Below are 13,431 nucleotides of genomic sequence, written 5' to 3' on the forward strand. Positions count from 1 at the left end.
TCTCTATCCCACCATCTAGTGACCTCTTGAACCCTGGAGGGAGGGAATTATCTCTGTCCAATGAGAACAGAGCAGTGCACTGCTGGGGTGCCTGGACCTCTTATGCACCCATTCATATGGGCACCCATATTATACACCACCCAGGGCATTATGCAGGTTCACTGCTGGCTCCCCGCTGTGATGTGTTGCACCATCTGGGTTGCCCTGCCTCTGTGTGTGTGTGTGTGTGTGTGTGTTTGTTACTTAGTGTGCAATGCCAGTGTTACTTATGTTCAAGATCCAGCTGTGTATGCCGTATTGATAGAGGTATCCTTTAAAAAGGATCATTATACGTATCTGCTGTCTGGTCTTTGTGTGCTCATGTGAGTCTATGTTTTGCACTGCAGCAACAGTTGTGTGCGCTTTTACACTGTGGATGGTGTGAACATTCAAAGTCAAACATAAGAAAACTGAGCCAACGATAGAAACCCCTAAATCAGCCTAGAGCCATGGGATTAGCATAGTGGGTGACACACAAAAGGACTCTGACCTTTTGGTGGAAACACGACTCATACACAGTATTGGTTTCTAATGTAAATGACTGGGACAGATTAGATTTTGCATTTACCTCAATCCTAAAACTGACTGAGGGCTTGTTAGCAACTACTGCCATCCATACCTAGAATCCAGTGATATGATAAAATACAAAATTTGAGTTCCACAACTGAAGCAAATATAATCAATGTCTCATCACTTCACACTGATCCACAATATTTATCTTTAGTATTTATCTTCATCTGACATGAAATCTAGAGAGAAAATAAATAATTAAAATACTGAGAATATTTTCTTATCAGTGAGTTGGCAAGAACAATAAGCATCAAAAGTCTTTGCTTTCCTGATAAATAATTTTAAGTGAATGTTTTTTTAAAAAGATAAAATTAACACATTTTTGTTGTTAAATAAAGTTAGTGTAATGATTAACATAATGAATCTCATGCTCCTGCAGAGAATTACATAGAGTATAAACATTGTTTTAGAATTAGCAACAAGTAGTGAGTACTCTTAGTACTATCAGAATAGTGAGTCCAAAACTGCGTTGGTAATGCAGAGTTAAGAATTTGAGGAACAGATGCAGAAAAATCAGAGGCCTACATACACAAGAAATCTAGAGTATTTACAATCTATCCTGTATGCACTTCCTCCAAATTTTCTTTTTTGTTGTATCATTGAGAAGGGCATAGCATAGGTCTGCCACTGTTTCCCTCTAGAAAAATTCCCTTTAATTAGGCAGGCCCCTCTCCTAATTCTGCCAAAAAAGGACTGTGGGTTAATGAGTACGAGAGAGTTTGAATCCTTGCCTGTCCCCTGCCTTTGACTGGACAAAGAAGGTTATTTCAGATTTATTGTTCTGGGTAATCATCACAAATAGAAAATCACTTAACATTCCAATTATGCTGTGTCCCACACATCCCTTAGATGAATCAAAAATAGGAGATGCCAGACAAGGCGAAGGGGGCCAGTGCAACCTTGAATCCCCACAACTCAAACTAACATACATTCACATTCACAGACAAGTAACACACACTTGAGCACACAAACCGAACACACACACAAAATGGGGGAGGACGGAAATAGCAAAAACAAAAGGCAAGGAATATAAAAGAGGATGTAATACAAATAAAGGTACGGTGTGTGTGTGTGTGTGTGTGTGTGTGTGCGCGCGCGTGTGTGTGTGCGCATGTGTGTGTGCATGATATTTGCATCTCTGGCTCTCAAGCAGCTCTGGTCTTGGCTGGTCCTCATCAGTATGTGCATACTGAGTGAGCCCAGGTGCTGTGCATGGCACAGAGGTCACATCAGAAAGGGCAAGTGCTAAAATGAAGCTAACACAAATGCACATGCATTCTATATCACATACTACCCATAAGCACAGAGAAACACATGCATGCATGCTGACATATATGCATGCCCAAACACATGCGCGCGCACCAGCAAGGGTTAACTGTCTCAGTTATTCAATGACATGCACCCAAAAGAAGTGGGGGCAGATTAAAAAAAAGAGGTAAAAACATGCAAACAATGGTTGTCTATGACTTCTAAAGCTAGCTGTTGGTCAGGGGTACCTGTGTAGGTCAGCAGACTTGTGCAGGGAGAAATTAGAGAAGAGCAGAATCTGAGAGACATCAGCTCGCTGCTGGGTGAATTTACATGATGAAATGGGAGCCTAGGAATGAACCCCTGTAGGGGTTGCAGCATCTTTGTTTGCATATCTGAGTACTATGTATTTGAGTGTGTGTCTGTTTATTTCACCTGCTGCATCCAGTCCTGTGTGCCTTTGCTGGTCTCCTGTAGCCAGATGTTGTGAGCGGAGTCAGTAAGAGCCACAGCACACACTCTGTTCTTCACCTGCATTTCCCTCTGATTCATCTGCCACAAAAAGCAAATCAAATCGTGTTAGTCACCCTTCCAGCATCTTAATGACACAGTCACTGTTGAGGGGGACACTGTTTGTTTTAGACAACATTTGAACAACCTAATGCTGTAAGAGATATGATGACCTCTTTGGAAAACTCATCTTTTTGAATTGTATAGATGTAAATAAAATTATTTTAATAACATTCCCATTGTCAAAGTAGATACTTGGCTAATAAAAAATGTATTCCCTGTGCAACACACACTGTCAGCCTACTCCATGGACCATGATAGCATTGGCCCAGTGGACAGCTTTGTAGCTGGCAGATACAGATTCAACCTGGTGTATAGCATAATGTTATAAAGTGAAATATGAAAGAGCTGCTCCACCATACCGTGTCCTTGTCACGTTCTGTACAAATGTCCTTCCCTGTGCACGTTCAAATTGCTCGATCCCCATTCTTAATACCCTTTTCCTTCACATGTCACAGAGAATGTGGCATCAGCAGGCCCGTCTTCCTATTCCCCTCTGAATGTCAACGCCAAGGAAAATGTCACACAAAGGACTTGTTACCGCACTACAATAGACTTCCCACACCACTGGTCCTACCCCAAGGAGTGCCGTAGCCAGGCATTGGGAACGAGCCGTTTCACTCTGCTTCACTTTAAGATAAAATGGGAAGAAAAGAGAACAGGACTTGCAACAATAGGTTAAGAATCACTTACTGTATAGATTTAGTGAAGCTGGGAGAGAGACTGGTGGGCAGGGGATGGTCATAGTGCTGCAGAAAAGCACTGTTTAGTGACTGTGGTCATTAACACATGGTAAAATGGCTGTACGGAACAAGTTTTAACTGCATTAAAGCATCATCTCAAGTGTCATCTGGAGGGAGGAAAATCTTGGCATTGTCCTGGACCACTGGTATTCTGGTGGGCTTAAAATTGTGATAGTGTTTATGACTTGGTGCCTGGTATTAAGACCTAGCACTTAGTGGTAGATCTAGGTATTGTTAAAGCTAAGGCAGGGACTGTAATATAAGGCATTAGTTGGTGCTTACATGTAAGAATATGATCAATATTGCCCTTTAAGCTCAAGTGTAATGAAACAAAATAGGGCAGAGGCATGAGTATAAAGCTACTTTTTTTTGCTGGCACTTTAAGTTGGGGCTACAGCATGAATCTGTGTCTGACACTCAGACTGGGGCTAAGGCTGGAGCAATCACAGAGGCCAGCTCTAGCTGGCTGGCTGTACATCATAATGACGGTGGGCATTTGAATACATCCTCCCTTGCCCAGCTAAATTAAAGTGGGAGTGTATAGAGATAAATGGAATCTATTAAGGCACTAAGGACTCATACATCATTCAGCTGATAAGGCTTCCACAGGAGTGTCTTTACCATGGTGGAGGATAAAGCAGAATGAGAGGGGAGGTACAACCATAAGCATAAAGAAAAAAGTGCACGTCTGTACAGTCGGACAACAAAAGAAGACAGACACTGCACATGTATGTAAGATAAATTCCTGTACTCGCACAAAATCATACAATCACATACACATAGAGATACAGACTCCTCTCTGTACTCCCTTCCACATCCACGCTTGGTTGAAAAGCTTTCCTCTGGCAGAACTGGGCCCATGGGAGTAACAAAGTCAACCTTTTAAAACTGGAGGTGTCAGTCAAGGTCCTGTTTTCTGGCGCTAGCCAAGCAGGCCAGTCCCTGACTATAGGGGCTGCTAACAGAGGCCAGGAAACAGGAGAGGGTGGACTGACTGCCCATGGAAAACACTAAGCACATGACTTCAATCCATTGCCCAAGCCTGGGAAGAAAACATTTTTTCCACTTTCCAAGTGGATAAATGAGTCTCTACTTGTTCCTATTGTTTGTCCCTTTAAAGCATATGAGTCCAATATTTTTTATTTTTGATGGAAAACCTCAATGTACTTTACATTGGTAAGGTTCACTGGAAATCACCGGTCTATTAAAACTGTAACTGTCCTATAATAAATTTGGCAACATGTCAAAGTAAATTATATTTGCAAACTTGCCATTAATGACAGGTTGTTTAAGTCTATCTTTGTTTAAATCATTTTGAAATGCCAATTTTAAAACAAAGTACTTTAGAGAGATAACAAAGAATACGCAGATAGATGAAAGAAAGACGGAAAAAGAACACTACGAGAGACGACCAGAGGAAGTGTGTGTGAGCATGCCTTCATGTGTGTGGGTACATGCATGGATGTATGCATATGTGTGTAGGAATGAATGTGAGCAGTTATGAGAGAACTGCAGAACAGAGGGGATGTTTGGTGGGAAAGCAAGTGAATGACAGACAGGGGTTAGTCAAAGATAAAGGCATGAACAAAGAAAAAGGCACAGCTGGTAAGGTGGGAGTGAGGCTGGGTTGAAGATGGTGCTGGATGGATACGTCTGTAACTTAAATACTGGACTTAAGTATTTAGACAGCGCATGGTTAAATGTGCCTAGACTGTCTCATCAAGCAGACAGATGACTAAAGAAAATCTTTTTAAATATGGGTTAACAAAATCTTTGAAAATCCTAAAGCAGCCATTCAAATTTATTAGATTCGGCACCTCTGGATACTATTTAGGGGGTAAAAACAAGTTTTCCCTAGCTAAATTGTATTGGTTTGAAATACAAGGAAAAAACTGCTTTGTCTCTGCCCTTCTCTAACGAACTTTGGTGCTCGAGTTTCTCTGTGATTTGCTATTCAAAGATACTCACACAGTATTGTATATTTGCTGAAATAAGGAAGGAAAATAAATCAGGAACTCTCACCAAACAGAATCTGTTTTCTTGATGATGCCTCAACCAAAGATTAAAGACCAGAGAACTCCATCTCCCAACACAGGCTATATAAATCACTTGTTCTGACAGTTCTCATTGCCGCAATGCCTACACACATATGGTTGGCTGTGGTAACGGCTGGGGTAATAGGTTGACAAATAATGACTCCAGGAGAGAGTGCTCTATGTAGTGTGGCCCTCAACCACAATGATTTTGACACCACTGGGTCCCGTGTTTTACAAGCCACAATGACAACTGTGATAGCTACATGTTGAAAGGAAAATCTGAGCATGTCTGTGTCTTCTGCTAGGTGGGTGATACTCTCGGTTAACTTACCAACCAGTTAGAACCATAAAGCCACATGCTCCCAAGTGGGAAGAAATGTAAGCTGTCTTATCATATGACTCATCATATAATTTTTACACCATGTTACTCTGTGAGTTAGTGTTAGCCATTTTTATCCAGAATGTTAAATGTGCTAATCCACTATGTAACCACAGACTGCAGCTTTAACAAGGAAACAGACCAGCTGTTGTGATCAGTCTTATATCGGACAGGGAAAAAGGAAGAGGAACATGTGGAAATACTTGTTGAGCTAAAACCAACACACAGATGTTGAGACATTTGCAGTGTCTCTTCTGGCCTTTCCTTTAATGCTAAAGCAGCTGGATATGCGGAGTAAAGTTCAGGTGGGGCTTAGACATGGAGGGCAGGAAAAAAAAAAACTAAGACAGGGGAGTAGAAAGGCAGAGGGTTATAAGAGGAAGCTGAATAGATATCAACAGTAGTATGCTAGGAAGAAAAAAGACGAGAATGAGGAGAAAAAGCAAGAAAGATGAGAGACAGACAGGCAGATGTGCACAACAAAGAATATTTATGAATGTTTTATTGATCCCATGAGGAAATTCTTTTCCCTTTTCCTTCTTTTCCCTTGACCCACTGCACAAGGAGATCAGACCACTGGGTCAGCACCAGAACAGCATCCCTGAAGCAAGTGGGCTTTCAATGTCTTCCTAAAACATAAGCAGAAGCTTAAGCGTAAGCGTAAGTGGAAATGAGGCGTCCCATCACAGGGGTTTGAACCTGAGTACACAGCTTGAAGGGCAACTTCCTTACTCACTAGAGCACCTTGATGATATGTTTATCACCAGTGCGATGTATTTCATCTATCTTCTGCACCATTTCAGGTTCATAAGTCTAATTCAGTTAAATTATCAAGGCCATTTTGACATCATAATTTAGTATGCCACAAGAAAAAAAGGTTTAAAAGAAATTTCTCAACCAATTTCAGTGACAAGTTGTTTTTAAACACACTCCCTCACTGTGACTATGATTTCATTTGACCACATCCACACATCACGTTTACATTCCTCTGAGTGACAACTGACACAACTGATGACGCAGAATCGAGTTCACCCCCCGCCCCACATACATTCAAACTCTGGATGAACTACAAAATCCCTCTCCCTCTTTTTCCCCCCTCTCTGTTTCTTCCTCATAAACCATTTCTTTTCTGATTTCGCTGCAGAGGGCCTGGTTGCTATAGGGACCCACAAACATCACAGATTTCTGACCCCCTGGTTGGCACAATTCTACTTAATCTAGCTTTTCACAAGCTCTATGAAATAGCCAAGCCCCATGCATTTGGAGCCACTCAAACACACACACACATGCAGACACACACACAGACGCTTCTCTCTGACCCTTGTATCTTGTACCTGACCTCTCACATGGCCCTCAGTAAAGTACAGTATTTAGCACTTTAAGCTGCATCCTGCTACAAAGCCAGCTAATTGCCAGAGTTTCCGTTGAGCATAATCTTATTTTCACCACTGACGTAGAATGTGATATGTGATGGGTGTGTGTATATTTAAATGTAGGGTGTGTGTGTATGAAGGAGGGAAGGGGGGCATATTAATCATGTTTATTTATCTGGACGAGGAGTTGAAATAAGCGTCGAGACATCATTTAACAGCATGCTAAGCTAATCTCTGGTTGAGATAAATACTTCATTTCTCTCCTCTCCCCGTGACGCTCCCTTGCTTGCGACTGCTCCGCTGACGCTACATCTAAACACCGGCAATAATAAAGACAATTATTTAGGCCTTTGATAATTATGTGTCAAAGGCAGCGAAAGCCACTAGATAATTGGGCGAAAACTGAATGGTAATCCACAATGGAGATCCCTGCGGGGAGACAGGCAGACTCATCCCTAGAAAGAATGCAGTGTGAGAGAAAAGAGAGAAAAAGGCAGACAGAGAGATGAGAGCTCTTTAAGGGGCCTTGCTCACTGTCAGATAGTCAATGTGAAAAGCCACAATTATACACAGAGAGAGTGCAAATAGAGAGCAGCAAACAAGAGAAAGGAAAACAAGGGATAGAAAGAGAAGGAAAGAAAAGGAGTGAGAATGAAAAAGAAGACAAAATGTAGATTGTTAGTGGGAGTGTGCAAAGACTGAGCAGAGGCCAAGGGGAAGGATGAGAGAGCAAGAGAGAGAGAGAGAGAGAGCAAGAGAGAGCGAGAGAGAGAGAGAAGGGCCCCGTGACGATGCCAGTCAGAGACGAGGCTTATAATGTGGCTGCGCCATGCACTGCCAACAGCCACAGATAATCTAGGACTACCCACTGAGCACTGAAGCACTGCTTAAATATTTGATTGATTAACTGTCCTGTTGCTGCCAGAGAGTAAGAGGAGAGCATCGGAGAAGCCAGGGCGAACACAGAAAAAACAAACAAACATGTATGCGGGTGCACACCGGAAGGTTGGAAAACACATGGCGCAGACACACTAACACATACACCCCCATAAATCCCTAAACGCCAACATTGGAGCAGGAGCATAAACACAAACACATACAGATATGTACACACTGCAAGCATGTGTAGAGTCTGCAAAGACAGTGGCAAGGGCTAGAAAAAACAAACAAAGGCTGACTGATGCTCTAGCAGTACTTTTTTTATAAATCATAAATCAATAAGGACAATAGAATTATAGATAAATAGTTGTTAAGTTGATGATCCTCAGATGGATTTGGCTTTTAATGACTGGGAGATTCACCACAGGGATGATGTCTGTGTGCTCTCTTATTCCTATCTGTATATGACTGTATGTTGCTAGAAACTGATCTCAGGTCATAGAGGGGTGGATAGGAGTGGGAGTGCAGCGTGTTCAGCTACTCTGCCTACTCTGTGACACATACACACACACACACGCAAAACACACTCATCACTGTTCGTCCCTGACTGTGAAAACACAGGCAGCTGGCCCCCCATGCTCTGACACCCTCCACAGGAAGAGACAACACCAGTGCTTCCTGTGGCTTTGAAGCAGCGGTTCCAGGTCCCCTGTTGGTCCCCAGCTTCCTTTGTCTTAACCGCAGGAAGGAAGCCCTCTGTAGCACGAGGCCACAGGGCCCTAGGGAGAGAGAGGGAGTGTGTTTGTGTGTGTGCATCTTTCAGTGCTTTGGGAGTGTGCAGAGGTTTTGCTCACTGAGGTCACATGCATTTACTCACAGGGTTTTTTCCCCTCTGACTCTCCAGGTGTAGAGAGCGAGGGAGAGAGTAGTAGAAAACTGCAATAACTTCCTGCTGTCTTTCCTCTCACGGCTGTTCCTCACATGCATGGAAAGATGAGAGAGAGAGAGAGAAAGAGAGGATGGTGGATGGGGATAGAGGGTGAGATCTGAAAGGGTGAGGAGGGGGGATTTCTGAATTGTGTGAGTGACAGCACCGGACGCAGGGTGGTGGGAAGTGGTGTATGTCTGTGTACGTATTGGGGAGGACTCTATGTGTGTATAAACATGCAAACCGTGTGCGCGCACACACACACACACACACACACACACACACACACACACACACACGTATACATAAAAAACATACATAGACACACACGGACAGATACACACCAACATCAGTGGGGGCGGTGAGGAAAAGGAAGGCCAATAAATATTTACTGACACAGCAGAAGTGGAGAATGGTTGTCCACTGGTGGAAACAAAAGGCAGAGGATGAGGAGCGGCGTGCCAGGAAACCTGCCGGCTGCAGGCGCTGCGCCCTGCTTGTGCCCACATGGAAAACAAGAGGAAGACGGGAAGGGCAGACGGAGGAGAGAGAGAGGGCAGGGAGGATGGGACTGAGGGAGAGAACAAGGGAGGGACGAATGGGGTTGTGGGTAAGGGAGTGCAAATAAACAATAGCTGCCTGGTGCAAAGCAACTGCTGTTCACTCAAAATAATGGAATCAGTTTCTTCAAGATGGGGTTGAGTGAGAGTTTTAATTTGTGAGGGAGTTTTGTGGGGGGTATGCGCAATCATGGATGTATATAAAAAAAATTCTTTTTTAAAATTTTTTCTGATATTACCTCTTCAAACAACTTTACATAGCTTAGTGAATCTCTTTTCACATTTGTCCACATAATCAGACGTGATTTTCCACATAATCTTTTTTCCTCCGGCTAGTGATATATAATTCCACAAAATAAAAATGAGTCCCTGAAACACTTGAATTCCTGTTGGTTTTCACTTGACTGACAACTCTTTTATTGCAGTGGCATTGCATTCAAATCATCCAGACCTGATAGGCCAAGCAGATGCTCAAATGTATAGCAGTATTTCATATTTACTACAACATAATTCAGCTAATTTCGAATTGGTATCTGCACAGTGGTTAATGTAAATGACATCAACGCCTAACAGTTTACTCAATTTTAATTTTTATCCACAATGAAAAGACTGGTAGTTGTTGCTCAAGTTACTCGAGCTATATCCACAATACCCCTATAATTTCACATTGAAATGATATTGACACAATTAAGAAAGTGGACAAAGTTTCGTAAAATTAGTAGTTAAGGATGTTCATATATTGTTTAGCAACAGCAATTACAGAAATGATCATTTCTAATTAGGCATCATTCCTTAACAAAGAGAAATTAAGGCATGGTGACTAATTAAAGTCTTCTGTTAATTAGAATAAATCTTAGTTAAGAAAACCAGCACAATGTACAGTGGGCAATGTCTTCATCATTCCCAAATCAACTGGCCATATTAACAGCTTTGGTCTACAGAGTGAAATGAAAAGTTACTTTTGCACATTGGATACTGTCTAGGCCTCATCATTTCCACTCACCTTTTCTCTCCCTCTCTCTCACTCTGAAAGTGCTTCCTTCTTGTCTTTCTCCCTGTCTCTCAACCCTCCGGCAATGCTGTAAAATAGAAACCTAACCTCAATATTTTCCCTCACGGTGCTGGGACTTGCTGGCCCATTAAATTCCCCTTCCCATGTGTCAGCTTGCACATTTCCACCATGAAATTTTCGTATAATTAAACTTTCTTAATGATTTATAAGCTATAATAATAGCCGTAAGTATTTCAGAGCAGGTTAAAGGGACAGCCTTTAAGTGCACGCCGGGGGATGACCCTGTTTTAACATAGTTTCGGATGGCTGACTCTCGGTTGGAGATGAGGATGGATAGGGTGAGGGAGAATGAGATTGACGGAGGGAGGGAGTGAGGGAGAGGGCCTAACAAGGGTGGGTGGAGGAGGAGGCGGAGACCTTTGTGTCGTAACTCAGGGTGATACTGACATCGAGGAGAACCGAGAGCTCCCTGAACCCTGGCAGGGAGGAAACAGTTTACCCCGGACAGACAGAGAGAGACACACACATGCAGAGCAGGCATATGGAGCAACAGAGGCTGAAAAACTGAAAGAAAGATGGAAGAAACGGGCTGGGAGAGGAAGGGACTGGATGCAGAAAGAATGACACCAGTAGAAAGAGAGACAGAAAGAGACCATCAGATAAAACTGTAGATAGATAAAATAAAGTATTTACAACACAACAGGAAGAAATGCAGACAGCAGAATATCATAAGACATGGAAAAAAGATTCTGTTAAATGTGAAATAATCTTATGAGGCACATTATTTAAAAAAAAAAAAACTAAATAAAGAGATTTAATCCTGGTGAATCAAACACAAACGGATAAACTGACAAAGTTTACCGTACGAAAAGCAGTACTGTAGTTAATGTCTAAATGATGTGCACAAACAGTTCACATGCATGTTCTGGGGCACATACATGAACACACACACAGATGTTTGCTCTCTGCTGCCTCTCCGACGGCAAGGCTGATATGATTGCCACTTAGGAAATCAGTGTGTTTTCACACCGCTCTCAGCTCTGCCAAAGCTAATGTGTTAAATATCCATCGGGTACTGCTGTCCATTTCTGAGACACAAACACACACACAGACACACACAGCCTTAGGGGCTGATAAACACTGATTCCTTTTCCTAACTGAGCCCAATGTTGGCATTTGAGCCAAAATTTCTAAATTGGGGTGCGCTGAGAAAATTTCAACAAGCTATGATGTGGAATTTTCACTCAACTCCTCTAAATTTGTTGTGAGAAGGTTGAAGTGGAGCTAAATTTTAACAATTGTGTGACTTCCTTCACTCTTCTTGTTGTTATCAAGAAATACCCATTTTTTTTCATACACATACTGTTTTTTTTTCTAAGATCCATACAAATTCACTTTCATGCCTCACAAATCAACACATGAAGTCCAGCTACTGTATGTGTTTTAAAAAGGTGGAGGCTGCTAATGGCAAAATCTACCAAGTATCTAAGTCAACTTTTTTTCACCTTAGCTGTGAATGGGGGGAGGAGAGGAAGAGAAGGAAAATGAAACAAAAACAATAAATCTGGAGGTGATGGCTGCTCTGCACATTACTGGAAAATCAGGTGTGAGTTAGAGTGTGTGTGTGTGTGTGTGTTTTTAGTGTGTGCGTGTGTGTGTGTGTGCGTGTGTCCCATCAGGGCTGCAAGAGTTGAATTCTCAGGGGAGGTGTTTTGTATAAACTTCCAGGGCCACTCGACCCATCTCTGAGTGAGAGGCTGCTCAGGGACAAGCAAAAAAAAAGGGGAGGGGAGATAAAAGAAATTGACAAAGAGAGTGTTCCTCCCTTCAGTTATCATTCTCTACTCCTTCATATTTGCTCATCTCCTGTGCTGTGGGGCAAGAGGGAAAGACGGAGCCCCTGAAAAAGAAAAATAAGCAAAGGAAAAAGAGGCTCTGTGATCCCCCTGTACTCAAAGGAAGGAGAGAGTGAGGGAGGGAAAACTACAGACGGCCAACTGAAATTAACAGAAATATATAACAATCTGAAATTAACTTCTCATTGCCACTAGCCATGAATTAAAACAGCTAACGAGAGGAAAGATGAGTCAGAAAAGAAAGTGAGAGAGAGAAGTGGTTGAGGCCATATTATAAATTGGACAGGCTGGGGGAAGCTGCGAGTTAATTTGCCCAAAAAAGTTTGCAGTTTTCAAGACACAGTCAATTAAATGATTATTTTAACGCCAAAATTAAGACATAAGAATAAAAGATTAAAAATAATATCAATGTAAGGTATAAAAAAATACAAAGCAATTCAATTAGCCAATTAAACAGCTAGGGTAAAGAAAAAACCAAACCCATTTCAAGTACCTAATCTAAATCATGATGTTCTGTTGGAACAGATTTAATAGCAAAACATTTTCTCTTCTAGTCCTAAATACAACTTTAAATTCCACTGATAGTCCAAAGTTAAAAATGTTTAAAAAAGTTAAAAAAAGCCTCAACTTTGGGTTCTATTGCTGCAAAAGAAAAACATAATGCCAAAAAAGTAAATAATATTTAAATTAATGAAATTATAGTGATCTTTCACACTGAAATAAAAAAAGATAAAATAAACTTTATCATTATCATTATTATTATTATTATTATTATTATTATTGTTGTTATTATTATCATTATTATTGTAATTATGCTATCATTTGAAAATATACACTGAAACAAGAAGAACAATTACAAGTAAAATAATTTACTTTTGTTATTGTTCTGTTATTCTTTCACAATGTTTTATAAGGCAGTTTATTAAAATAATGTGCAAAACAAGCCCAGGAATATACTCTGGAGTACATAATGAAATCACCACAATGATTCCCTTAATGAATTAAATGTAAAATTTACAAAAAGTAGCACACCAGTTGAAGTGCTTTTCAAGTGATATTGTTGATTAAAAACAAAGCCTGAGAGAAGGGTGTGGAGCACATACATGCATACACACAAACACGAACACACATACAGAGAATACACACACACACACACACACACACACACACACACACACACACACACACACACACACACAATGCAGTATAAAGTATATTATTAATCTTATAAAAAAAAA

At 41.3% G+C, this 13,431-nt stretch overlaps 1 protein-coding gene across 9 annotated transcripts in view; it reads right to left on the minus strand.

Moving 5' to 3' along the window:
- Positions 1–13,431, minus strand: part of fam172a (family with sequence similarity 172 member A) — a 156,184-nt gene that overhangs the window by 52,588 nt on the left and 90,165 nt on the right. For 8 of the 9 annotated variants that reach the window (XM_040155506.1, XM_040155502.1, XM_040155504.1 and 5 more), the window contains one exon: positions 2,293–2,409. The exons of the other annotated variant lie outside the window; for it this stretch is intronic. In XM_040155506.1, coding sequence (XP_040011440.1) covers positions 2,293–2,409 — 117 coding nt within the window. The remainder of the gene's footprint in view (positions 1–2,292; positions 2,410–13,431) is intronic. 9 annotated transcript variants of the gene reach the window in all.

The sequence above is a fragment of the Xiphias gladius genome, chromosome 19, assembly GCF_016859285.1.
Source record: "Xiphias gladius isolate SHS-SW01 ecotype Sanya breed wild chromosome 19, ASM1685928v1, whole genome shotgun sequence".
NCBI classification, from domain to species: domain Eukaryota; kingdom Metazoa; phylum Chordata; class Actinopteri; order Istiophoriformes; family Xiphiidae; genus Xiphias; species Xiphias gladius.